At 65.8% G+C, this 24607-nt stretch overlaps 3 protein-coding genes across 4 annotated transcripts in view; 1 reads left to right on the top strand and 2 right to left on the bottom strand.

Annotated features, from left to right (window-relative positions):
- LOC127479303 (uncharacterized) overlaps window positions 1–24607 on the top strand; it is a 35945-nt gene that overhangs the window by 5411 nt on the left and 5927 nt on the right. Inside the window, exons 7-26 of the mRNA XM_051806050.1 lie at window positions 188–236; window positions 2013–2669; window positions 2728–3002; window positions 3054–3242; window positions 4873–5049; window positions 5143–5773; window positions 8887–9272; window positions 9525–9692; window positions 9894–10217; window positions 10326–10475; window positions 10946–11123; window positions 11521–11622; window positions 11764–12162; window positions 13353–13479; window positions 15077–15190; window positions 15424–15534; window positions 16493–17402; window positions 21610–21625; window positions 22293–22439; window positions 23367–23756. Of these exons, the coding sequence (XP_051662010.1) occupies window positions 188–236; window positions 2013–2669; window positions 2728–3002; window positions 3054–3242; window positions 4873–5049; window positions 5143–5773; window positions 8887–9272; window positions 9525–9692; window positions 9894–10217; window positions 10326–10475; window positions 10946–11123; window positions 11521–11622; window positions 11764–12162; window positions 13353–13479; window positions 15077–15190; window positions 15424–15534; window positions 16493–17402; window positions 21610–21625; window positions 22293–22439; window positions 23367–23756 (5500 nt within the window). The remainder of the gene's footprint in view (window positions 1–187; window positions 237–2012; window positions 2670–2727; window positions 3003–3053; window positions 3243–4872; window positions 5050–5142; window positions 5774–8886; window positions 9273–9524; window positions 9693–9893; window positions 10218–10325; window positions 10476–10945; window positions 11124–11520; window positions 11623–11763; window positions 12163–13352; window positions 13480–15076; window positions 15191–15423; window positions 15535–16492; window positions 17403–21609; window positions 21626–22292; window positions 22440–23366; window positions 23757–24607) is intronic.
- On the bottom strand, window positions 1840–7179 carry LOC127479326 (uncharacterized). Its single transcript, XM_051806138.1, has 4 exons — window positions 7025–7179; window positions 4863–5497; window positions 3597–3800; window positions 1840–3322 (listed from the first exon to the last, which is right to left on the bottom strand). The coding sequence occupies exons 2-4, from the start codon at window positions 5398–5400 to the stop codon at window positions 2283–2285; spliced, it is 1782 nt and encodes a 593-aa protein (XP_051662098.1). The 5' UTR covers window positions 5401–5497; window positions 7025–7179; the 3' UTR covers window positions 1840–2282.
- LOC127479323 (tigger transposable element-derived protein 3-like) lies at window positions 8355–11299 on the bottom strand. Of its 2 annotated transcripts, none has more exons than XM_051806131.1 (3): window positions 11039–11299; window positions 10691–10843; window positions 8355–10600 (listed from the first exon to the last, which is right to left on the bottom strand). In XM_051806131.1, the coding sequence occupies exons 1-3, from the start codon at window positions 11070–11072 to the stop codon at window positions 8802–8804; spliced, it is 1986 nt and encodes a 661-aa protein (XP_051662091.1). In that variant the 5' UTR covers window positions 11073–11299; the 3' UTR covers window positions 8355–8801. The 2 variants fall into 2 exon arrangements, with proteins under 2 accessions (XP_051662091.1, XP_051662093.1); XM_051806133.1 differs by having other exon boundaries at window positions 10712–10843.

Raw genomic sequence — 24607 nt, 5'->3', positions numbered from 1 at the left:
CCCTCCTACCCTTGATTTGGGGATATTTCACCCAATTTTTTCACCATAGCCATGGGAAGCCATGGCCCTTCCCCAGGCACCCCCTGGGCCCCGAGCTGGGTGTCCCTGTCCCCCTGGGAGGCCCCAACCAGGGCTGGGTGACCCAGCAAGTGCCACAGCTCCTGCTGCCCCTCTGTCCCCGCCCCAGGGGCTGCAACCACCTGCCCCACCTCACGTGGATGGGGCAGGAGCTGCCAGTGAGCAGGAGGTGGCACTTGGGGTGTCCCCATGCACTGGGGGGGTGGAGGGGGGGACACAGCAGAGGAGGGGTCGGGGTTCAGTGGTGCTGTCACCCTGATGTGGGCTGGGGATGGAGGGGGCAGGGGCAGAGGGTGTGAGGCTGGGGTGCCCTGGGGACACTGCACAATCCTTGGGGACACTGCACACATCGTGGGGACACTGCACAACCCTTGGGGACTTTGGGTGCTGCTGGGGGACACTGCACACTGCCCAGGGGCCCTGCCTGATGCCAGGGACCCTGCACGCTGCTGAGGGACACTGCACATTCCTGGGGACCTTGTACATCCCCTGGGAACCCTGGACACTGCTGGGGACCCTGCACAATGCTCGGGGACACTGCACATTTCTGGAGACCCTACACACTGCTGGGGGGACACTGCACATTCCCTGGGGACCAAACATGCTGCCCAAGGGTCCCCTGCACATTCCTGGGGCCCCAGCACATGCTCTGGGCACCTTGCACAGTGTCTGGGGACCCCACTCGCTGCTGGACACCTCGGACACTCCCTTGGGACACTGCACTTCATCCAAGGGGCCACTGCACAATCCATGGGGACACTGCACACTCCTGGGAACATTGGTGGGGGCCTCAGACACTCTCTGGGGACCCTGCACACTGCCCAGGGGACCTTGCATGATGCCAGGGACCCTCCACAGTGCCCGGGGTCACTGCACACTGCAGGGGGACACTGCACAATGCTCAGGGACCCCACATACTGCTGGGGACCTCGGACACTCCCTGGGGACACTGCACATTGCCCAGAGGTCTTTACACAATGCCAGGGACCCTCTACACTGCCTGAGGACCCCAAACACTGCTGGGAACCTTGGACAACTCCCCGGGGACATTGCACACTCCTGGGGACCTGGCAGGCTGCCTGGGACTACTGCACACTGCTGGGGTCCCCAAACACTACCTGGGGACCCCTAACACTGCTGGGGACCCCAAACACTACCTGGGGACCCCTAACACTGCTGGGGACCCCAAACACTACCTGGGGACCCCTAACACTGCTGGGGACCCCAAACACTACCTGGGGACCCCTAACACTGCTGGGGACCCCAAACACTACCTGGGGACCCCTAACACTGCTGGGGACCCCAAACAGTCCCTGGGGACCCTAAACACTGCTGGGGACCCCAAACAGTCCCTGGGGACCCTAAACACCGCTGAGGACCCCAAACATTCCTATCCTTACTGCCTGGGGACCTCAAACACTCCCGGGGACCCTGAACACACCTGAGGATTCTCCACATTGCCTGGAGACCCCAAACACTCCTGGGGACCTTCCACACTGTCCCTGCAGGCACCCCCTAAGCCGTACACACCATCACCCCTCTCCAGGTCCACACAGGCAGACAAAGCTCCCAGTTCCAAGCCCAAATCCTGCTGCCCCAGGCCTGATCCCAAGTGCTGGGCTCCCCCACAGCAGTGGGGTGAAGCTCAGAGCCACCAAAGCAATTTGTCCCATGTCCCTGTCCCTGTTCAGGGCTGTGCCGGGCAGGGCCATGGGACAAACCACCCCCCGGCCCAGCTCCCGCCCCCACACAGAGACCACACGTGAACAAAAAAACCCCGTCTTTTCTGTTTGGTTTTTTTTTTCTTTTTTTGGAGGCTTTTTTTTTTTTAACAGAAGTTTTATGGTTATATGCAAATTAGTTCATTAAATGATTTGCATAAAATGTTCGCACGTCAGCGACTAAGTGTTCCTAAACTCCCCACCCCCCGGAAGGTAGTAAATCCTACTCGACTACGGGCGTCACGTGTCCACGCGCGTGTCCCCCGCGGGCTCGGCGTGACCTCGGGGCGCTCACGCGCCCGAACACGCGTGTGGGGACACGTGCCCGGCGCTCCCCGAGCACGCGGCGCCGGCCACCGCCCGTGTCCCCCCGTACCTGCCCGCGGGGGCGGCGGGGCCCTCGCGCGGGGCAGCGCCCGCACGCGCCGTCCCCCGGGGCCGCGGGCACACCGTGTCCTTGGCGGGCCGGCGCTCGGCCCGTCCCTAGCTGTTGGTGAGGAACAGGCGTCTGTGTCGGGAAGCGGAGCCGCGCGGCCGCCCTCGGCGCCGGCCCCGGCCGCGGCCGCTGAAGGGGCTCCGGCTGGGCACGGCGGCGTCGGCCCACGCGGCGCTCTCGCTCGGCGGCTCCGGGAAGCCGGGCTCGACTTTGGGCTGCTCGAGGAGCGGGCTGGGGTCGCGGCGGGGCTCGGGGGGCGGCGGCGGCGGCGGCGCCGGGCTCTGGCGGGCGCCGGCGCGCTCCTGGCGCAGGTAGCGCAGCTCGTCCCGGATGTCCGTGAGGACGCCGAGCAGGCGGAACTGCAGCTCCCGGTCGCGCGCCCGCTCCTCGCGCTGCGTGGCCCGCTCCTCCTGCCACATGGCCAGCTCCTGGTGGTACAGCTGGTCCCACTGCTCCTCCAGGTCGAGCAGGTGATGGATGCTAGTCCTCCAGCTGTCCCGGCGCTCCTCGCGCAGCCGGGAGCAGCCCAGCCCGCGCGGGGGGCCGGGGGCGGCCGGGGCGTCTCCTGGGGGGGAGGCGGAGGAGGGCAGCGACTCCTCGGTCAGGGCGCCGTGGAGGGGGGAACGGGCCGGGGGCTCCTCGTCCGCCGGGGCCTTCTCCCAGGTGGGCCCCATCAGTACCCTGGGCAAGGCGCCCATCTCCGGGCCCGGGCCCCCCGCCTGCTCCTCGGGATGCGCCGAGTCCATCCCGCGGCCCAGGGCGGGCAGGTCGGACACCCCCTCGTGCCCCCAGTCCGAGTGAGCGTCCGCGGGGTTCAGGGAGTCCTCGGGCAGGGAGGTGACGGAGCCCTGGGAGCTGCAGCGGCGGATCAGCATGGCCTGGCGGGACAGCTTCATGTCCTCCTCCGCAGACATGGGGGCCTCGGGCCCCGGCTGCATCCCCACGGCCCCGCCGTGGCCACGCTCCACCTCCCGGCCTTCCCGTTCCTCCTCCTCCGACATGGAGGCGTAGGACACCAGGGACTCGTTCCGCAGGGACGGGGAGATGGCCGACACGTCTGGAGTCCGCAGCTCCGGCCCCGACTCGGCTGGAAGAGAAGAGGAAACCTCTGGTGAGACCCAGCGCTGGCCCAGCCCCTGGGCCCTCACTGACACACAGATCCCAGTGGATCTCCATCATGATTCCACTGGCAGTGGATCTCCAACCAAACCCCCCTCCCAGCAAAACTCCATCCAGACCCAGCGGATCTCCATCCAGATTCTGCTCCCAGCAGATCTCCATCTGGACCCAGCAGATCTCGACCCAGAGGATCTCCACCCAAACCCCACTCCCAGCACACCCCCCTGCCCATTCCCACGTACCGGAGCTGCCCTGCCCCTCTCCGCGGCCGTAGTCGGTGCCGCCGGCGGGGTCGGGGCTCTGTCCCGGCAGCCGCGGCGCGGCCGAGCCCTCCACGTCCGGCAGGGCCGAGGGCTGCCCGTTGGTGTCGATGTAGATGCTGGGGTGGCTCACGCCGGGCTGCAGGTGCATGAAGGGCTGCTTGGACGCGCCAGGGAAGAACAGATCTGTGGGACACACGGGATCCGGCCTCAGCCCAGGGGGGACACGGTGGCACCGAGGCACAGACGCCCTGTAGGGCCGTCCCATGTGGTCACTCACTATCACCTCCCCCAGCACCATCCTGAACCCTGAGGAGTGGCATCCCTTAATGCCACAGAATCACAGATTATGGAATATCCTGAGTTGGGAGAGACCTCCAAGGATTATCCAGTCCAACTCCTGGCCCTGCACAGGACACCCCAACAATCCCAGTCTGTTCCTGAGAGCATTGTCCAAAGACTCCTGGAGCTCTGGCAGCCTTGGAGCCGCACCCACTGCCCTGAGGAGCCTGTTCAGCACCCCACCATCCTCTGGGGGAAGAACCTTCTCCTGATATTCAACCTAACCCTGCCCTGACACAGCTCCAGCCATTCCACAGGATTTCCTTCAGCCTGGAGATCTCCTGCTTGGCAAATGATGCACGTCTGGATCAGAGACACCAAAGTCTGGACCACGTGGATCAAGCCCTGAAATGCCCCCAGTGAAATCAGAGAGGCCACACTGGGATCAAAGAACACCAAATTAAAGAAAGAAGAACAAAATAGACCCGCTTCTGCAAAGTTTGAGATGCTCCTGTTGATCCTGTTGATCTGGGCACAGGTTGCCCAGAGAAGCTGTGGCTGCCCCATCCCTGGAAGTGTCCAAAGCCAAGCTGGACAGGGCTTGGAGCAACCTGGGATAGAGGAAGGTGTCCCTGACCATTGCCAGGAGGCTGGAATAAGATGAGCTTTAAGGTCCCTTCCAACCCAAACCATCTATGACTCCTACGACTCGCTGATCCCAGGTTATTTCCGCAGTGGGTTGTTAATCCCAGCGCACGCAGCTCCCAACCCCAGCAGGTTGGTACTGGGGCACAACAGGCCCACGGCTCTGCTGGATGCCAAAATCCCAACACAAACCCCAAAGTCTCCTTCCAGAATCCATCACAGAACACCAACACCCGGCAAACACCAGACACCCCTCGGAGGGCGCAGGGGGAACGCTGACACTCCAACCCCCCCCCTGCCCGGAGCCCCAGCGCCACTGACCTGGGTCCAGGATGATCTCGGGCTCCGAGTCGTGGCTGGCCTGCAGGAAGGTGGAGGCCACCATCTTCTCCAGGGGCGTGAGGCGCGGCTTGTGGAGCGGCCCCCCGGCGCGGTTCATGGGCAGGTGCTTCTTGGAGGTGATCTTCTTCTTGACGTCCAGCCGCAGGTCGCGCCACTTGTGCTTGAGGTCGTCGATGGAGCGCTCGGTGTAGCCCAGGAAGTTGACGCGGCTTTGGATTTGGGTCCAGAGCTGCTTCCGCCGCACGGGGTGAGCCCGCAGGGCCTCGGACCCGTACAGGGCGCTGAAATGCCGGACCACATTCCAGACCAGCGTCTCGGTCTCGTCATTGGAGAAGTTGGCCTTCCTCTTCCGGCCAGACGCTGGCATCGCCTGCGAGGCTGCGGCAGAGGTGGAAGGGGCACAATTGAACCTCGGTCCCCACTCCTCTCTGTCAGCTCCGGGGGGGAACATGGGGCTGCGGGAGCCCGAGGGAGCCGCGGAGGAGGGAGCCGAAGCAAGAGCCCCGGAGGCATCCATGGCATGGGAGGCTTGGGCCGGGGAGGATCTAAAGAGCCGCTTCGGCACAGCACGCGGCACGGGCGCGCCGCATCCCCTCGCCCCGGCTCGGGAGCACCTGGGAGGGGAGAAAAGGAAAGGGCAGCGGTGGGTGGTGGCAGTGCGGGGTGACGGCGAGGGAGCCCCCGGCTCTCTCCAAGCAGAGGCACCCGGGAGCCCCCAGCCAGCTGCCACGGGGGCCACGGAGAGGGACGTGGCCGTGGAGAGCGCTGGGACCGCGGTGAGGGGTCGTGGTGAGCGCCTCGGCCACGGCACGTGCTGCGGGTGCCTCAAAGGGTGCCGAGGAGCACCTCAGGGCCAGGCTGAGGGTGATGGGGGGCACCTCACGGCCACGGTGAGGGTCTCATGGCAATGTTGACCATGACGGGGAAAGCCTTGGACGTGATGAGCACTCGAGGTTCCCAGCAAGGGCCTCGGGGCCACAGCACTGACCGTGACCTTAAGGACAGGTCACTGGGCCATGCAAAGGTGAGCACCTCAAGGCCATGGTGAAGACCTCAGTCAAGGTTGGCCTTGGTAAGGGTCTTGGCCATGGTGAGAACCTCAAGAGCGCAGTGAGCACCTCAGGTTCCCGGTGAGGACCTTGGGGTCAGGGTGAAGCCCAGAGCCATGGTGAGAGCCTCAAGGCCACAGCACAGGCATTATGGAAGGCCTTGGCCAGGGTGAGCACCTCAAGCTCCCAGGGAGGATCTTGGCACCATGGCAATGATCAAGGCCATGGCAAGTGTTGCAAGGCCATGACACAGACCGTGGAGAAGGCCTTGGCCATGGTGAACACCTGAAGATCCCCACAAGGATCTTGGGGACGTGGCAAAGGCCTCGGCCATGCTGAAGGCCTTGGCCACAGGGAACACCTCAAGCCCCCCATGAGGACCCTGGGGCCGTGGCAAAGACCTTGGTCATGGTGAAGACCTGAGCCATGGTGCACATCTGGAGCTCCCAGTGAGCACCCTGGGACCATGGCAAAGACCTTGGCCGTGGTGCAGACCTCAGCCATGGTGAAGACCCCGAGCTCCCCATGAGGAACCTGGGACCACCTCAAGAACCTTGGCCATGGCAAGTGCTGCAAGGCCACGATAAAGACCTTGGCTATGATGCACACCTGGGCCAGGGGTCACGGTGCACACCTGGGCCAGGTATGCACCCCTCCAGCTCCCAGCGAGGACCTCGGGACCGCAGCAAAGCCCTCCACCACGGCACCCACCCCAACCTCCCACCGCCCCCCACCGAACCCCAGGAGCACAGCGCCGACCCCCTGCAAACCCCCCATCCCCGACGTGCCCCTGCCGCCCCTACCGAGCCCCCAGCCCCCTCCCCACCCCCCGAGCCCCCCGACCCCAGGGCAGCGCCCACCCCCGCGGCCTCGGGGCGCCCCGGGGGAGGGGTCGGGGGGGCTGCGAGCGGCACCCCCTCGGCTTTGTTCGCGCTGCTCTTCCCGGGGACAAAGCGGCGGGGCCGGTGCCTGCCCCGCGGACCCCCCCCCACCATTCGGGATCCCCCTCGGGGGGGCGCGGGGCAGGCACCGGCCCCGCTCCGGCGGCTCCCCCCGCGCCGCAGCCCCCCCCGGGCCCGGGGCATCGCTTACCTGTGCCGGGGCGGGCTGTGGGGGGCGGGGGGCGGCGGCGGGGCCCCGGCGGCGGCGGGAGGGGGGGGCTCAGGTCCGGCGGCGGGTAATGGCTCCCGCCTCGGCGGAACTCGCCTTCATTTCCTCCGAGCGCCGGCGCGGGCCCTGCGCGACCGAGCCGCCCGTGGGCCCCCCCTGGTGGTCCCGCCGTGGAGGGACGGGGGGCGGGGACGGCGGGGGGGGGACGCGGGACATCCCCCCGGGATGGGGCATCCCCCCGGGATGGGGCATCCCTGCATCCCGCCGCCGAGGGGCCCGCGGGTACCGCCGCGCGGGTGTACCCTCGTGGGGATCCCGCCGGGATGGAGCATCCCTGCATCCCACCCCCGGCGGGGCTGCGGGTATCTCCGCGGGGATCCTCCCGGGCACTCCTGTCGCTGCGTCCCACCCCCGAGGGCGCTGCGGTGCCGAGGGCGATGGTGTATCCCCGTGGGGATCCCCCGTGCACCCCATCCCTGCATCCCCACTCACCCTCTCCTGGATGCTTCGTGTACCCCCGTGGTGGTGTGTCCCCGTGGGAATCCCCCCGGATGGTCCATCCCTGAGTCCCACCCCCCAGGGGGCTGTGAGTACACCTGTGGTGGTGTATCCCCGTGGGAATCCCCCCTGGATGGTCCATCCCTGAGTCCCACCCCCCAGGGGGCTGTGGGTACACCTGTGGTGGTGTATCCCCGTAGGAATCCCCCCTGGATGGTCCATCCCTGAGTCCCACCCCCCAGGGGGCTGTGGGTACACCTGTGGTGGTGTATCCCCGTAGGAATCCCCCCTGGATGGTCCATCCCTCAGTCCCACCCCCCAGGGGGCTGCGGGTACACCTGTGGTGGTGTATCCCTGTGGGGTTCGCCCCCCATTTCGCCCTGTCCCTGCATCGCCCTCACCCTCTCCTGGGTGCTAAGTTTACTCCCGTCATGCTGTATGCCCGTGGGGATCCCCCAGTGCACCCCATAACTGTATTCCTCCCCTCTGGGTCCTGCTTGCCCACCTGTGATTGTTTATTCTCATGGGGATCCCCCCCGTGCACCCCCGTCCCTGCATCCCCACACCTGTGACTGTGCATCCCCACGGGGATCCCACTGCTGCACCCCACAAATGCATCCTCCCTCCCCAGTGCTGCTTGCCTGGCACCTGGGTGGGGATGGCACAGGTTGGGGTGCTGTGGGGGCCCAGGAGCAGCCACAGTGTCCCCAGGGCAGGGGAGGAGAAGGGGAGGCTCGGGGTTGGGTTTGGGGTGGTCCCGCTGCTCCCAGCAGATGTGATGGTAAAACACAACACCCACCAGCCGTGCACCAGCTGAATTCCAACCTTTTAATGCCTGTTACAAACCTCCAGGCACCACGTGGTGACAGCAGCCGGTGGCACCCGGTCTCCCCTGGGAAGGAGCCATTGTCCCTGGCACGGGGACACCCCAGCACCACCCACAGCCCCCCACGGCAAACACAACTACCCCACTCAAGGTAAATCCCTGCTGGCAGCAGCTCCACGCCGGCTCCCTTTGGCTGCAGCAGCCACCCCTCTGGAGAAGGTTCTGGAAGCAGGTTTGTGCCCCTGGCACTGCCCCATGGGTGACACCCAGAGCGCGGCGGCTCCGCAGCCCCCGTGCACGGTGACCCCACGGGGCCACACAGATCCACAGCAAACCCCACGGCACAACTGCAGGGGATGGTGGCCAGGCCGGGCCGGTGACAGCCCCGGTGAGCACCGGGCATGAGCGAGTCTGGGCACATGCCGGCCGCCCCCCTCACTGCCTGGGAGGGGTGTCCCCACGGAGGGCTCGCCCGGCGCCGGCCGACACCATGTGCACTGCGTCCTCCAGCTCGTAGAAGGCCTGGAAGAGGTCTGGCGAGGTGGCCTGGCACTCCAGGTACCGCCGCAGCGTGGCCAGGCTCCTCCAGACCTCCCGCTCCGAGGGGCAGGGCGGCACAGCCGCCAGCTCTGCCGCGTCCTCGCCCTCCACCATCCCCTCGTCCCCGTCCGCCTCCGCCGGCTCCCCGCCGCGCTCCAGCTGCTCCCGGCCGAGCAGCCCGTGTGCCAGGCTGAGGGATGAGGCCTCAGCACCAGTGTCGGGGACGAAGCCGGCGGCACGGAAGCAGCTGGCAATGAGCCCCGGGGACACGTCGCCCCAGGCCTGCGCCAGCATGTGCAGCACATCCAGCAGGGTGGGCTGCCCCGCGCCGCGCTCCGCCGGCAGCCACCGCAGCAGCCGGCGCCGGTAGTGGCCCTTGAGGTCGCCGGCGATGCCGCGGTCCAGGGGCTGTGCCAGGGCGGCGGCCGGAGGGACGAAGACCATCCTGACGTTGGACAGCTGGAGGTAGGGGTGCGCCTCGTGCTTGGCGAGGAGCAGGAGGATACTCTTCCCCTGCCGCCGCATCCCCTCGTTGAGCTCCCGCAGCCACTCGGCGAAGAGCGGCGCGGTCAGGCCGCCCAGGCTGCCGGCGCGGTAACTCCACGGCATCTGCTCCAGGTTGACGCCGCGCAGGCAGCGCGGCCGGGGGCTCTCCCCCAGCGCCCGCAGCGGCACCTTCTCGGAGCCGCTGGCGTTGGCGCAGAGCAGCAGCGTGAGCCGCTCGCCGGGGCAGCCGGCCGGGAGCGGCACCGCGGCCTCCCCGCAGGAGAAGATCTCGGAGGGCGCGTAGCCGCGGAGGAGCGCGGGCAGCACCGCGCCGGCCCAGTGCTCCGCCGGCGGCTGCTCCGCGTCCCCTTTCTCTGCCGGCGGCTTCTTGAAGGCCGCGACGCGCGCCAGCCACCCGCCGCCAGGCTCGGGGCCGGGCCGGCCCAGCGCCCCTGCCAGGTGCTTGGCCCTGAGCTGGAGCAGCGGGCGGCCCACGGGCAGGTCGGCGGCGCGGGCGCCCTCCACCCAGCGCAGCAGCGCGGCCTCGAGCGCCGCGTCCTTGCCCTCCCGCTTGCGCTTGCGCTCGGGGTCTCCGCTGCGCTGCCACTCGCTCAGGATGCGCTCCTTGTTCTTGATGATGCGGCAGATCTGGGGCTGCGACACCCCGAAGCGCTTGGCCAGCTCGCTCTGCGACACCTTGGGTCCCTCCAGCATCTCCAGCACCCGCACCTTCTCCGTCAGCGACAGCTCCTTGCGCTCCTTGCGCGGCGCCGCCGTGGCCCCCTCGGCCGTGCCCGGGGCACGCCCGGCACAGGGGCCCGGGCGGTGGGTGCTGCCCGTGGCCCGCAGCCCCGCCGGCTCGGCGAGGCCCCTCCCGCAGTGGCCGCAGCCATAGCCACGCTCCACGCCGCGTGCCAGCCGGTGCCGCACCAGGTCCGGCTTCTGCCCGACGCCTCGGCCGCACTCGGGGCACTCCAGCGGCGGCTCCCCCGCCCGGCAGCGGCGGCTCTCGAAGGCGGGGAGGGAGGTGATGAACCCCCCAGTACCCGCAGCGGGATTCGGCTCCGGCTCGGCGACGCCGCAGTAGCTGCAGCCCCGCTCCTGCAGCGGGGTGAGGAATTCGGCGGGGCCCGTGTGGTGGGCCGGGGGGGAGCAGGGGGGTGGGGACACCCCCTCCTCAATCTTCACCTCCTTCCCCAGCCAGTCCCCTGAGGAGACAGGAGTGAGTTGGGGAGTGGCCTCCTCACCACGGCTTGGCAGGATCCGACCCATCACCCGATCCCTGTTCCCAGTCCCACCTGTCCCCATGTCCCGCTCACCCTGGGAGGGGCCGGCGGGCGCCGCACGTGGCCGGGGGCTCTGGTGCTCCCCGTAGTGCCCCACGGCCACCTCCACCACCTCGTCCCCTCGCTCCACCTCGGCCAGGATGTCGGGTTTGGTGACGGCGTAACCTGTCACGGAGACAAGAGGAGGGACGGCCGGTGATGCCACCGCAGACCCCACCGGAGATGCCACTGGTCGCAAGAGGCCGGTGTTCACATCCCCCACCACAGCTGCCCGTGGAGCCACCCCGTGATCTCCGCGCTCACGGCCAGGCCACGACCGGCAGCACCGGGACCGGTGCCGGGATGGCCCCGGCGCCTCACCCAGGTCGATGGGATGCTGGTGGTCCTCCTTCATGGCACCGGCCCCGTCCCGGTCCTCGGGGAGCCGCAGCAGCGCCTGCTCCCAGTACCGCTCCCGGTGCTGCTCCCTCCGAGGCCTCCCCGGTGGGCGGGGGGTTCAGCGATGCCGCACCGGGATGACGGCGCGCGGCCGGGCGGCGGGACGCGGGCGGTGCCCGCGGCGGGGGCGGCGAGTCCCGTCGAGCCGCGGTGGCGGTGCCGCACCCGTCCCCGTCCCGTCCCCGTCCCCGTCCCCTCCCGGTGCCGCCGCCGCCCCCGCCCCGCGCGCGGCCCCGCCACGGGCGGCGGCGGCGGGAGCGCGCGCGACGCGAGGCCCCGCCCCCTGCCGGCGCCCCGCCCAATGGGGGTCCCGCCGGTCCGCCCGCCGCCAGGGGGCGCCGCGGCAGCGCCGCCGCTCCCATCGCGCCCCGCGCCCCCGGCATGGCCGCCCCGCCCCGCCGCTGCTGAGCCGCCGCCGCCGCCCGCGCCCCCCGCGCCGCCCGCACCGCGCCGCCCGCACCGCCCCGCCCCGCCCGCGCCGCATGGCCGACTGGGCCCCCGCTCAGGTAAGCGCTGTCCGACCCCCTCCCCGCCCCCGCCGCCCGCCGCCTCCTCCCGCCGCCCCGGCCCTGCGTCCCGCCCCCCCCCTCTCCCCCCGGCGCGGGTGCGGGCGCGTCCCCGCGCTGAGCGCCGCGCTGTCCCCGCAGGAGCTGGAGAGCATGATGGAGCCGCAGGAGCTGGGCCTGGAGCAGCCGCTGGCCGCCCCCGAGCAGGGCCCCGGCGGCGAGGCCGAGCTGCCCGCCGCGGAGATCTCCCTGACGCTCGTCACCGAGATCCAGGCCGTGGACAGGAAGGTGGACACGCAGGCGGCCCAGCTGATGAACCTGGAGGGCAGGATGAGGATGGCCGAGACGAAGCTGATCGGCTGCGAGAAGACGGCGGTGGAGTTCGGGAACCAGCTGGAGAGCAAGTGGACGGCGCTGGGCACCCTCATCCAGGAGTACGGGCAGCTGCAGAAGCGCCTGGAGAACATGGAGAACCTGCTCAAGAACAGGAACTTCTGGATCCTGCGGCTGCCCCCGGGGGCGAAAGGGGAAGTCCCCAAGGTAACGGTCCGATGCTCCCCGATGCTCCCTGCTGCAAAACGGGGCTGGTCTGCACGTCTGCTGGGCTAGACCAGACAGGGCTAGACCCTGTGCTCACAGACCCATAGCCTGAGCTTACAGCCCTGTATCCTCATTCGCAGCCCCGTGCTCATAGACCCGTGTCTTGCACTCACAGCCCCATGCCCTGTGCTCACGGCCCTGTCTCCAGAGCTCACAAACCCATAGCCTGCACTCAGCCCCATGCCTTGTGCTCTCCCACCCATATCCTGCACTCCCAGCCCCGTATCCCTGCACTCCCAGCCCCATATCCTGCACTGCCAGCCCTATATCCCTTCACTCCCAGCCCCATATTCTGCACTTACAGGCCCATATCCCTTCACCCCTAGCCCCATATCCTGCACCCCCAGCCCCATATCCTGCACCCCCAGCCCCATATCCTGCACCCCCAGCCCCATATCCCTGCACTCTCAGCCCCATATCCTTTCACTCCCAACCCCGTATCCCTTCACTCCCAGCCCCATATCCCTTCACTCCCAGCCCCATATCCTGCACTCCCAGCCTCGTGCCCTGCACTCCCAGCCCCCATAACCAGTGCTCTCAGCCCTGTATCCCTGCTCTCCCATCCTATTTTGGGGCAGCTGCAGTGCTGAGCAGCAGTTCCCCCACAGCAGGGCCTTCCCTTCAGCACTGGGAGAGAAGCACCAGCACAGGTCCCATTGTGTTAATTACAGACCTCTCATTGTGTTAGTTAGAGTTGTGTTAATTACACTCTTCTCATTATGTACCTGTGATCCTCCCAAAACACGCTGGGGGGGGTCACAGACTCCTGGGGGGGGGAGCTATGCTTGGGTCATGTGGAATTGTGTGGCTCAGCCCCGTGTGCCTGGGGGGTTTGGGAACACCAGTGGTGCCTGCCCAGGGGTGATGAGCAGCCGAATTGTGTCGAAAATGAGGTGAAAAAGAGCCTGTGAAGGCACGAGGAGGCTGAGCAGGGGGGAGGTGACAGAAGGGGACAGGGGAAGTCCCCGTCGTGTCCCTTGGGGGATGAGGCGCGTGGGAAGGACCGAGTGCTCCCGCCTGGGACTGTCCTGTGCGACGCTTGAGGAGCTTGAAGGAGAAAACTGAATGAGAAAACAGCACCAGGTGTTTCCTTAAACAAGAAACAAACCCCCTGATGCTTCCCCATGCAGGTCCCCGTGGCCTTCAACGACGCTTCGTTCAGCTTCTCGGAGGAGGAGTGGAAGAGCCTGAACGAGTGGCAGAAGGAGCTGTACAGGCACATCATGAAAGGCAACTACGAGGCCGTCATCTCCATGGGTAACCACGGGCTGGGGTCTGCCCTGAGCCCCCTGGGGCACCAGCTTTTCCCGGGAACTGGTGGATGGATGGAAGCAGCGCCGCGTCCAGCAGGAGCGGGGAGGGGGATGGTGTGCTGGTTTGGGAAGGTGTTGCAGAGCCCTGGCAATGAGCTCAGCCCTCACCAGCTCAGGGGATGGGTGGAAAGACGTCCCTGGTGGCCCCTGTGGCCAGGAGAGCACCTGGGTTGTGAGGAGGAGGAGGAGGAGGAGGAGGTGGGGAAGTGAGAGGACCCTCAATCCAGGCAAAGCTGAGGAATAGAGGAGTTCCTTTGTCATGCCAAGGCCCACAGATCCACTGCTCTGGGTGCATCAGCCTGCTGGCCCCTTCGGGCAGCAGAGGGGTGCCCTGTGCCCTGCCTCTGGGGGTCCTTCCAGCCCTTTCCATGGCTCTTCCATGAGGAAGAGGTTTGCCAGTGCTGCCTGGGTGCTCTGTCTGGCCCCAGGGAGTGAGTCCTGCTCGCTCTGCTGCTGGGGAGAAGCTGCCGGCGAAGCTGAGCTCTGCCTTCTGCTTTCCCCTCAGCAGCTCAGGGCACAGCATTCCCAGCTGAAGGAATGCACTCCACTCGCTCCTGCCAGTCCTGGCTGCAGGAATTCCCTCTGGGGAACATGTTGCCTTCACAACATGTTCTCAGAAATGACCTTGCCTTGGCTGGACAGTGGGTGGGAGCACAGACACCGTCCCTGGCACTCAGGCACTTCCCTGTGCCAAGGGCAGGCTCACCCACCTCCCTCCATCCAGCTCTGCCCAATCCAGGCCTTTTGTCCTGGATTTTCCCCTCCTTTCTTCCTTTATTTCTTTGAACAGAGGTCTTGTGCAGTCCCTGTGCACCAGGGAAGAAGGTGAGGTGTAAACACTGCCCCCCATTCTCCTGTTTACAAACCCATCCTGTGTCCTGTTCCTGAGGCACGGGAACATATTGGTCCCAATGAAGGGGATCTGGGCACCTGAGCCTGGAGCTTAGAAAAACGTGTCTGTGCTTTATCCAAAGGTTTCCTTTGAGAAACAAGGTCTAGGGGTTTGGCTCTGGTGTAAGGCCAACAGATCCACCAGAGCAGGGGTGGAATTTAATCCCCAGAGACTCACACGTGTCTGGAAATGAAGTTTTCCGCTCTCTGCTCGAGGGGAGAAGGTGATTGTCCCCTTTCCCAAAATGCATGAGCAGTCTGTGGCTTGGAGGAGTAGGAGGAGCAGTCCTGGCTGGAGGGAACCACACGGGGAGGGCACTGCTGACAGCTCTGGTGCTGTCCCCGAGCTGAAGTCCCCATTGCAATGGATCTTAGGGAGGAGAAGACAGGAAGCCTGGAGGTGAGTGCAGATGCATTTTCTTATTCTCCTCCTCACACTGCAGGCTGGGAGTTGCTCCTCACCTGAGCAGAGTGTGCTCCTGCATCGCTCAGTCCAGGGCCCACACAAGGTGAGAGGTGCACACGGGTTGGGAGCACCTTCCTAAGCCTCTCTCTTTCCGTCCCCCAGCGAAGGAAGGTTGGTGGGTGAAGGTCTGAGTTCCTGTCCCACGAGGGCGGGGGAACCACCCTGATCCTCTCTTTCTGTGCAGACGCTGCCATCTCCAAGCCCGACATGCTGTCCCGGATCGAGCAGGGAGAGGATCCCAACGCCGAGGAGCAGGAGGACTCCGAGGCGGGGGAAACCCCCACAGACCCCAGCAGTGGTGAGCCACGAGATCCCTGGGGCTCTCTGGGGTTGGGGTCCGATTCATGGGCGATTTTTAAGTCCTCCCAGGTGGGGAGGGGGAAGCAGATGTGGGGCGGTTTTGTCCTCTCTGTCCCCGGGTGCAGGGGGACTTTCCCAGTTGTCCCCCCCCCCGCTGCATCCATCCCTGCTGGAATCCTCTGAAGCAGCTGGGAGGTGGGAGTGTGACTCCTGTTGTTTTCTCTCGTGCAGAGTTTTTCTTCCCTGGGCCCGACGAGAGCTCGTGGGGTAAATACGAGGAGGCTCTGGCCGAGAGCCACGAGGGCTCTGAGGAAGAGGAGAGCATGGAGGTCCCCAGTACATGTGAGTGCACTGACCCGCTTTGGGAAGTGTCCCTTGTCTGGATGTGCTTTTGCTTCTCATTCCCAGGAGCAGCTCAGCTGTTCTGGATGATGCTTTTCCAGAATTTCAGTGTTGATAGTTACTTTGAGTCGCTGTTTATACCATGGGAGACCCTTCGGCCCCAGGCACTGTACAAACCCGTGAGGAAAAGAGATTTTACTCCCCTTTCCACAATTTTTTTGGCCTTTATCCTAAACCACAAGACCTGTCTTTTTACATTTCCTGCTGAGGAACCCACTTTTTCCCTTTGGCCAGCTATATATAGCTAGATTATATATATCATATTATAATATATTTGAGGGCAGGAAGGTGCTGGAGCGTGTCCAGGGAAGGGAAGGGAACTGGGAAGGGTCTGGAGCACTAGGAGTGGCTGAGGGAGCTGGGGGGGGGCTCAACCTGGAGAAAAGGAGGCTCAGGGGGGACCTTTTCACTCTCTACAACTCCCTGACAGGAGGGAGGAGCTGGGGGGGGTCGGGCTCTGCTCCCAGGGAACAAGGGACAGGAGGAGAGGGAACGGCCTCAAGTTGCACCAAGGAAGGGTCAGGTTGGATACTGGGAGAATTTCTTGCCCCAGAGGATTGTCAGGCATTGGAACAGGCTGCCCAGGGCAGGAGTGGAGTCCCCAGCCCTGGAAGGATTTAAAAGCCATGTGGATGTGGCACCTGGGGACACGGGTCAGTGGTGGCCTTGGCAGTGCTGGGGGACCAGTTGGATTCGATGGTCTCCCAGGGCTTTTCCAGCCTTAACAATTCTGTGACTCCAAGTCAAATCCCTTTGGCCTTGCCTGTGTCCCAGGACAGCAGTGCCAGGCACTGAGCTGGGTGTGCACAGCAGAGCCCACCCGTGCCCCGGGGGAATTGTGGTGTAAATAACGACCCGGTTCTTGTCCCCGCAAATGACGAGTGCTCTGCTCTGCCAGACGAACAGCCCTGCGACGAGGAAGGCCCCGAGAGCCTGGAGCTTCCCAGGTCGTTGGCAGGGAAGTGGGAAGAGGTTTTTTCCAGCCCCGAGGAGGAGATGCAGTCGAGCAGCAAGAGCCAGAGCGGGTCGGACCCGCAGCAGCGAACGGCAGCGGGCAACGGGCTGAGGCGCTCCGTGCGCCGCAGGAGGGACTTGGCCAAGAAGGATCCTCCCGAGGAAGGAGCCGCGGAAAAGGGGCCCTACATCTGCTGCGAGTGCGGGGAGAGCTTCCTGGACAAGCAGCTCTTTGCCACCCACCAGAAGGCGCACGCCAGGGAGGAGGCCTGCACGTCCCTGGAGCGCGGCGAGGGCCCCTGGCAGAAATCCAAGCCCAAGGGCCAGGGCTCCTCCCGCTCCAAACCGTCCAAGCGCCCCGACGGCGACAAGGGCTCCGGCTTCAAGTACGGCCTCGTCAGGCACCAGGTGAACAACATGGTGGAGAGGCCTTACACCTGCTCCCAGTGCAAGGAGAGCTTCAGCCTGGAAGTGAGTCTCATCCTGCACCAGAAGCTGCACACGGGGAAGGGCGACGGGCCGCTGACGTGCACCTACTGCGGGAAGGACTTCCGGGACCTCTCCAAAGCCATCCGCCACCAGCGCATCCACACCGGCGAGAGGCCCTACCAGTGCACGGAGTGCGGGAAGAGCTTCATCCGCCGGGATCACCTGCTCAAGCACTGGCGGGTGCACACCGGGGAGACCCCCTACCAGTGCCCCGTCTGCGGGAAGCACTTCCGCTACAAAGAGTCCCTGAATTGCCACCAGAAAATCCACTCCCGCAACCCGCGGCCCACGGAGGATTCGCAGCTGGGCCTGGAGTCGGCGGGGACCCAAACCAAGCATTTCTGCGTGAAAAAAGAGACTACGCAGTAGCCGAGGTGGGGCCGGGGCAGGAGGGCTCGCGGTGACCGTGACGGCGCAGCATGATGGCGGGTGACTTGTATCGCAGCTAATCCATGTGGTCATGCTACAAAAGCTTTGGTGAAGCATCCAAGGAATTCCTCTTACAAACTCTGACCGGCCGGCCCAGGCACCTCTGCGGCCCCGCGGGGCCCCGTGGCTGTCCCGCCGCGGCGGCGGCCCCTGCGCAGGCTTGGATTTTGCCTGTAGAGAATAATCCCGAGCGATTCTCCGGGGCCCGTATTTAGCAGGTGTTCCCCCACCTATCTTTGTGCATATTCAGGAGTGACAAGCTTTCGCTTTCTTTTTTCCACTCGTTTCACTGCAAGGCTGGAAGCGCGAGGAGGGAGGAGGGAAGGAAGGTGCCATTCCCAGGCAGCTGGTCGCCCACTCCCGTCGTGCCGCCGTGTCCCAAGAGGCCGCGAGGCCGGGATTGGGATGAAGGGAGGAGAGGCGAGGCAGAGAGGTGGGTTAGGGCACGACACGGGGTTTGTGGAAGGCGGGAGAGCGGAGAGGAGAGCGCGGCAAAGGGCAAGGTGAGAGAAAGCAGGTGCAGGAGAAGGGGCTGAGGACATTGGAGCAGGAGGAGTCGGGAAGGGCAGCGTTTGGAGGCGTGGTGGGATCACGTCTCCCTTCTTTGGAAGGGTGTCTCTGGCACCAGCCAGGCTGTGGTTTCCCTCTGGCCCGAGGGGACGGCGCTGCTGGGCCGACACACGGACTCCTGTCAGTGAAGGTGATTTTATTACTGTTTTTTAACTGGGTTTGGTCTCACTCAGGTAAGTCAGACGAGTGAAAGCAGCTTCTCCTAACCCCTGTAAAGAGCTGTTTGGTTTTTAGTTAACCTAGAAGTAGTCTATTATTATTATTATTATTATGAACTATTATTATTATTATTATTAATTATTATGATGATGATAATACTACAAGGAAAGGTGTGACACTATATTTCACAGTTGCTCTAAAACACTTCCATGTTATGCGATAAACGCCCAGAGTTTCCCAGCCGTTTGTGTAAATATTGGTTGACTTCTGGAGCTGTTGGTGTTGTTCCGAGGTGCCTGTACGTGGTGTCTCTTCGCTGTGTATCGTCAGCTGCTGGTTCGTGACCGTGTTTTGTAACAACTTTTGTAAAGTCTGTCAATACAGTGTTTCCACTCTGAATTCCGTGTGGGATGAGCCATGGCAAGGGATTCCTGCAGCTCCCTCGCCCTGCTCCTGGCTGTTGTCTGGGAGCTTTTCCAGGTAACTTGTGGGACAGGTGAACGGCACAAGCCAAGCTGAGCATCCGTGGAGCCAAGCCTGGCAAACGAGGCAGCTCCAGGTGCTGCGTCCGGCATTTGGGATTCGTGGTTTTACCTTTTCCTCTGCTGGAAGCAGATTTTGGGGTTATGATCCGTGAGCCAGCCTGTGTCACGCACAGATAGGGCTGTGGATGGATGAGGGGTCACTTCCCTCATCCCTCTGCAGTGGGACAGAGCCGGGATATCCCGTGCCGGGGGAAGCGCCGGTGGCTGTGGCTGCTTCGGAGCTGGGATTGTGGAATCCTAGAATGGTTTGGGTTGGAAGGGACCTTAAAGGGTGCCCCGGCTGGTGCCACACACAGGGTCCTTTGCCCTTCCCAGGAGCTCCCCCACAGCCCAGTGTCTCTTCCTGCCAGAGCCTAGTTCAGGGGGATGTTCCCCTCTCCCAGGTCTCCCTGGGAGAAACCCACCGGAGCCTCCCCAGAGCTCCAGCAATGCCCGAGGGGTTGTTCTGGCTTGGGACCACATGTGGGAGGTGGACAGGGCAGCCCGTGGGTTGGAGCCACTGTGAGGATGTGGCACTTGTGGCCCACACATCCCTGGCTTTGGCTTTGGCCAGGCTGGATCCCCTGCCATCCCAGTCCATGTCAGGGACCTGCAGAGCCGGAGTGAGTGACCCCAGAGCGAGGATCCCCCACACTCCAGAGCCCCCGGATGGGATGGGGTGGGGCTGCCCCACACGCAGTGGTGGGGAGGAAGAGGAGGAGGGAAAAGGGGAGAGCTCGGGGAAGAGCATCCTGTGGGATCTGGGCTGGTGGTGGGCCGAGCACGGCTCCGAGCACACGGAGACTCCAGGAGGACACACGGATGTCCCTCTACACTGCACACGTGTGTTGTGTGTGTATAAACACAGCTACACACAGGGCCTGAGCCCGGGGACAGGACATGGCACTGCATGGACACGGCTGCATCCCCATCCCGCTCTGGCTGATCACGACGAAGATCCACCCATGGGAATAAACACACCTGATAAAAAGGCCTGGATCTCCACAGGGACAGCTTGGAGCCTCCCAGAGCCAGGATCAGGCACTCCCTCCACCCAGCAGCTGTCCTGGATCCCAGACTCCCTAATTGCACTGGGGTGTACAGACTCCAGGCAGTGACACCCTCCATCCCAGAGCTGGTCCTGGCATTCCCTCCCAATGGATCACTCCTGGATGGGGGTTGCAGATCCCTGGGACAGCCCAGGACAGGGGGGTCTCTAATTGGGGGTCCCCACCTGCTGTCACACCTCTGTACCCCTCCAAGGCAGGGTGCCTCATCCTGTCCCCCCTCATCCCCTCCCTTTTCCCACAAACCAAAGGGTTTCCTGCCCTTCCCCGTGTTTGTTGTTCCCAACTTCCCCCCATTGTCACCCCAGGTCCCCAAAGTCCAGACTGGCAGTGGGGCCATGTGACAGGGGCTGTGCCAGAACAGGAAGGGACGGGACAGGGCAGATGGGATGCCCGGGGATGGAATGAGGTGGGACAGGAGGGATGGGATGAAATGGGATGGGATAGGGTGGGTGGGACAGAACAGGGGACAGGGGGACAGGATGAATGGGCTGGGATGAGATGGGACAGGATGAAACTGCATGAGACAGATGGGATAGGATGGGACAGGAGGGCTGGAATGGGATGGGACAAGATGTGGGATGGGTAGGATTGGATGAGACATGACTAGGCAAGACTCAACAGGATGGATGGGATGGGGACAGGGTGGATGCAGTGGGATGGGATGGGATGGGATGGGATGGGATGGGATGGGATGGGATGGGATGGGACAGGATGGATGGGATGGAATGGGATGGGACAGGGGGGATTGATGGGACAGGACGTGGTGGGACAGATAAAAGCAGCACAAGACTGGACAGGGCACGACAGGATGGAGAGGGATGGGATGGGGTTGGAGAGAATAGGACTGGATGGGATGAGACAGGATGAGGTGGATGGGACGGGAGGGGAGGGAGGGGAGGGGCGAATCCGGTCCAGCGCGGGGGGCCGTGGGGGGGCCCGTCCTGGGGGTCTCGTCCCGGGGGCCGGGGGTGTCGGTGGGTCCATTTCCACGGCGCCGCCGCCTCCGGCCGCCATTTCAGAGCCCGCGGGGCCCGAGGCCGCGGGGAAGGGCGGGGGGGCCCGACGGGGCGGGGACGGGCGGGGGGAGCCGCCCTGGGCCGACCCCCGGCCCCTCCCCGGCCCCCGGTGTCGCACCGAGCACACCCCAGTGCCTGCCCGGTGCCCTCCAGTCTCTCCCACTTGCCCCTCTCACTGCGCCACCCCACCCCAGTCAAACCAGTTCCCCCCAGTGCCCCCTGTCAGCCCAGTTACCCCGGGAACAGACCCAGTTCCCTCCTGTCCTTCCCCAGTTCCCCCGACAATAGCCCCAGTTCCCCCGAGTTCCTAGCAGCCACTCCCCAGTTCCCCCCAGTCCTTCCCCAATTCCCCTCGATCTCTCCCCACTCTCTCTCCGGCCCCCCCGGGAACAGCCCCAGTTCCCCCCAGCCTCTTCCCTGTCAGCCCAGTTACCCCAGGAGAGCCCCAGTTCCCCCCAGTTACTCGGGAAGAGCCCCAGTTCCCCCCAGTTACCCCAGGAGAGCCCCAGTTCCCCCCAGTTACTCGGGAAGAGCCCCAGTTCCCCCCAGTTACCCCAGGAGAGCCCCAGTTCGCCGCAGCCCGTCCCCAGTGCCCCAGTTCCCCCTGGTGATGCCCCCCCCAGTGTCCCCAGTCCCCCCCGTTCCCGCCAGTCCCCCAGTTCCCCTAGTCCTTTTCCAGTCCCTCCCAGTCCCCCCCGTCCCCTCTCCGCCCAGCCCCCTATTGTCTCCAGTCCCTCTTCAATCTCCCCAGTCCCTCCGGTCCCCCCAGTGCCCCCAGTCCTCCTGCGTCCTCACTCCCCCCAGGCCCTTATTCCCTCCAGTACCCCCCAGTCCTTCCCCAGTCCCTCCAGTCTCCCAGTCGCCCCCAGTCCCTTCAGTCCCCCCACTGCCCCTAGTCCCCTCGCCCCTCCCTCCTCCCAGCCCTCTATTCCCCCCAGTCCCTCCAGTCTCCCCTGTTCCCCAATCCCTCCAGTCCGCCGTCTCCCCACTCCCCCCAGCCTCCTTATTTCGCCTCCCAGTCCCTCCAGTCCCCTGTTCCCCCCAGTCCCTCCAGTGTCCCCCGTGCCCCCCCCCGCTCCCAGCGCCCCCATTCCCCAGTGTGCCCCAGTCCCCCCCAGCCTCCTTATTCCCCCCATTCCCCCCATTCCCCCCGTTGCCCCCCGTTCCCGTTCCCGTTCCCGTTCCCGGGCGGTGCCGCCGGGGGGGCCCCGACGGGGCGGGGCGGTGCCGCCGGGGGGCCGCCAGGGGGCGCTGTTGGCGCGGCCGCCCCGCTGCGCCCCGCCCCGCCCGCGCGCGCGGCCCCGCGCGGCGGCAGCGCCCCCTGGCGGCGCGGCGGGGCAGCGGCGCGGCCGGACCGGACCCGCAGCCGGACCCGCACCCGCGCCCGCGCCCGCACCGCACCGAGCTCGGGGCCGGAGCCAACGCCGCCGCCCCCGCCCCGCCGCCCGGCCCGCGCCGCCCCCGCCCCGCCCCGCCCCGCCGCGCCCCCGCCCCGCCGCGCCGCCCCGCGCCCAGCCCGATGCCCGGCGGCGGGCGGAGGTGAAGCGGAGAGCGGGCGCTGGATCCTCCCGGCCGCGGCCCCCGGGGCCCCGGGCACGGAACAAAGGGCCATGGCCGAGGGGGCCCCCGCTCAGGTAAAGGGCGCCCGCCGCCCCCCGGCGCGGGGCCGGGCCCGGCCGGCGGGCCGCACGTCGGGGCTGCGGGGCCGCGCCGTCGGGGCCGCGCGGGCGGGGGGCGGCGGGGGCTGTCAGCGCGGGGGGGCCGCCGCCCCCCCGGGGGCACCGCGGGAGCGCCTCGGCCGGCCCCGGGGGGGCGGCGGGGCCGCGCCGAGCCCGCACGGGCCTCCGCGGCCGGCGGCGCCCGCGCTGCCGTCGGGGCCGGGCCTGCCCGCGCCGCCGCCCCCCCCCGCCCCGCTCGCCGCCGGGCCCTGCGGCCCCCCGGGACCGACCCCCCGCCCCGTGTCACCGCCCGGTCCCCATGGCGACGGGGCGCCCGCGGCCCCCCGGGTGTCCCCCCGCCGTGCCCATGGCAACGGGGCTCGGCTGGCCCGTGTCACCGCCCGCCGCCCCCCCCACCCCAAGTGTCACCTCCCGGCCCCGCTCTGTCACCTCCCCCCCTCTGCCCCCGCCGCGGCGGGTCCTGCCCGTCCCGTGGGACCGGCACGGGGCCGGGGTAAGCGGCTTAGCGGGGACACGGGGACGTCCCCGCCGCCCCCGGGCTCTGCAGCGGCCCCCCCGCGGGGTCCCCATCACCTTTGAGGGGATCCCCGTCACTCTCGGGGGTGTCCCCGTCACCCCGAGGGTGTTCCCGTCACCGGGGGGGGGGGGTACCCATCACCTCAGCAGAGTCCCTGTCACCCCGGGGGTCCCATCACTTGGGGGGAGGGTCCCCATTACCCCGTGGGGTTCTCCATCACCCTGGGGGTCCCATCCCTCTGGGGGGGGTCTCCATCACCCCACGGGGTTCCCCATCACCCTGGGGGTTCCCCATCACCCCGCGGGGTTCCCCACCACCCCGGGGGGGTGCCCCCCGCCCTGACCCCCCCACCCCTGTGTCCGCAGGCTCCGGAGCCGGTGCGGCCGCGCTGCCCCTCGCCCCTGCGGCCGCCGGCCGGCCCCGAGCGCACCTCGGAGCGGGAGACGCAGACGGCTGAGCTGTCCCTGACCGTGGTGGCGGCCGTGCAGGCCGTGGAGAGGAAGGTGGACTCCCACTCCACCCGCCTGCTCGACCTGGAGGGCCGCACGGGGATGGCCGAGAAGAAGCTGATCGACTGCGAGAAGACGGCGGCGGAGCTGGGGAACCAGCTGGAGAGCAAGTGTGCGGCACTGGGCACCCTCATCCAGGAGTACGGGCTGCTCCAGCGGCGCCTGGAGAACATGGAGAACCTGCTCAAGAACAGGAACTTCTGGATCCTGCGGCTGCCCCCGGGCAGGAAGGGGGAAGTCCCCAAGGTAACGGTGTCCTGGGGTGGGGGGTCTGCACCCGAAATGCTCACAGAGGGCAGGACTGAGGGGGGTGAGCGGGGACAGCCCTAGCACAGGTGAGTCGCTCCCCGTTGGAGCTGCTCCTTCCCAGCTCATCCCCCTCTGGGACTAAAGTACAGTGGGATGCAGGACCCAGGGCGACATCCCGGTGCTCAGGCTGGAGGTTTCAGTTCTGCACAGCCCAGGAGCCATTTATGCTTTTTTTGCTTATTTTTTTATACCACCATTTGAACAAAACCACCCCAGATTTAGTGGTTCTTTCTCTTTGACCACCTTGGTGCTGCAAAATCTCCCAGCCTGGGGAAGGAGAAAGCTCTGGGATTTGGGGAAGGCAGATGAGTTCCCTGGGATTAGCCGAGCTCTGGAAGGAGCCCACCATCAATATTCAGTTCCTACTTGAATTTCATGATCTTCCCACTAAAAGAAAGTCTGCAGATGGGACCAGGGGAAAGGGATTGTGACTGGAGAGAGTGGAGAGGGCTGGGAAAAGGGGGGCTCGGACCCTGCACCCTATTAGTGCAGTTGGGGAGCAGAGGCGAAGCACCACATTTCCCTCTGAAGAGCTGCATTCCTACACAGCACAGTTTGCACGTCCTGGATTTATCCTTAGGAATTATTCCTTGGCAAACAGGCTGGGAATCCACGGCCTGCTCCTGGCCGGTGGGCACACAATAACTAAGGATAACAGGGAGCCCTGCAGGCCTGGGTAGAGCTTTCCCTGGAGTTCAGGGGTAATTGAATCCGGGCGTTACGTCAGCTCATCCATAGGGATGAGTCCAGCCCAGCACCCAGGTTTTCTGTCCTTTGTGGTCCCTCCA

This window comes from Manacus candei, unplaced genomic scaffold, assembly GCF_025592945.1.
Source record: "Manacus candei isolate 608988 ecotype Guabito, Panama unplaced genomic scaffold, ASM2559294v1 h1tg000066l, whole genome shotgun sequence".
Classification (NCBI taxonomy): domain Eukaryota; kingdom Metazoa; phylum Chordata; class Aves; order Passeriformes; family Pipridae; genus Manacus; species Manacus candei.
Note: the sequence above shows the minus strand (reverse complement) of the source record. Positions and strands in the feature narration are given on the sequence as shown.

Bases quoted from the DNA above. Each gene is read 5' to 3' on its own strand.
- LOC127479326 (XM_051806138.1), bottom strand. From the start codon at position 5,400: ATGGATGCCTCCGGGGCTCTTGCTTCGGCTCCCTCCTCCGCGGCTCCC. The intron at 3,801-4,862 runs GTCAGTGGCGCT...TGTGTCCCACAG, and splicing joins CGAGATCATCCTGGACCCAG to ATCTGTTCTTCCCTGGCGCG. The intron at 3,323-3,596 runs GTACGTGGGAAT...CTTCTCTTCCAG, and splicing joins AGAGGGGCAGGGCAGCTCCG to CCGAGTCGGGGCCGGAGCTG.
- LOC127479323 (XM_051806131.1), bottom strand. From the start codon at position 11,072: ATGAAGGAGGACCACCAGCATCCCATCGACCTGG. The intron at 10,844-11,038 runs GTGAGGCGCCGG...TCTCCGTGACAG, and splicing joins CCAGCATCCCATCGACCTGG to GTTACGCCGTCACCAAACCC. The intron at 10,601-10,690 runs GTGGGACTGGGA...CTGTCTCCTCAG, and splicing joins TGAGCGGGACATGGGGACAG to GGGACTGGCTGGGGAAGGAG.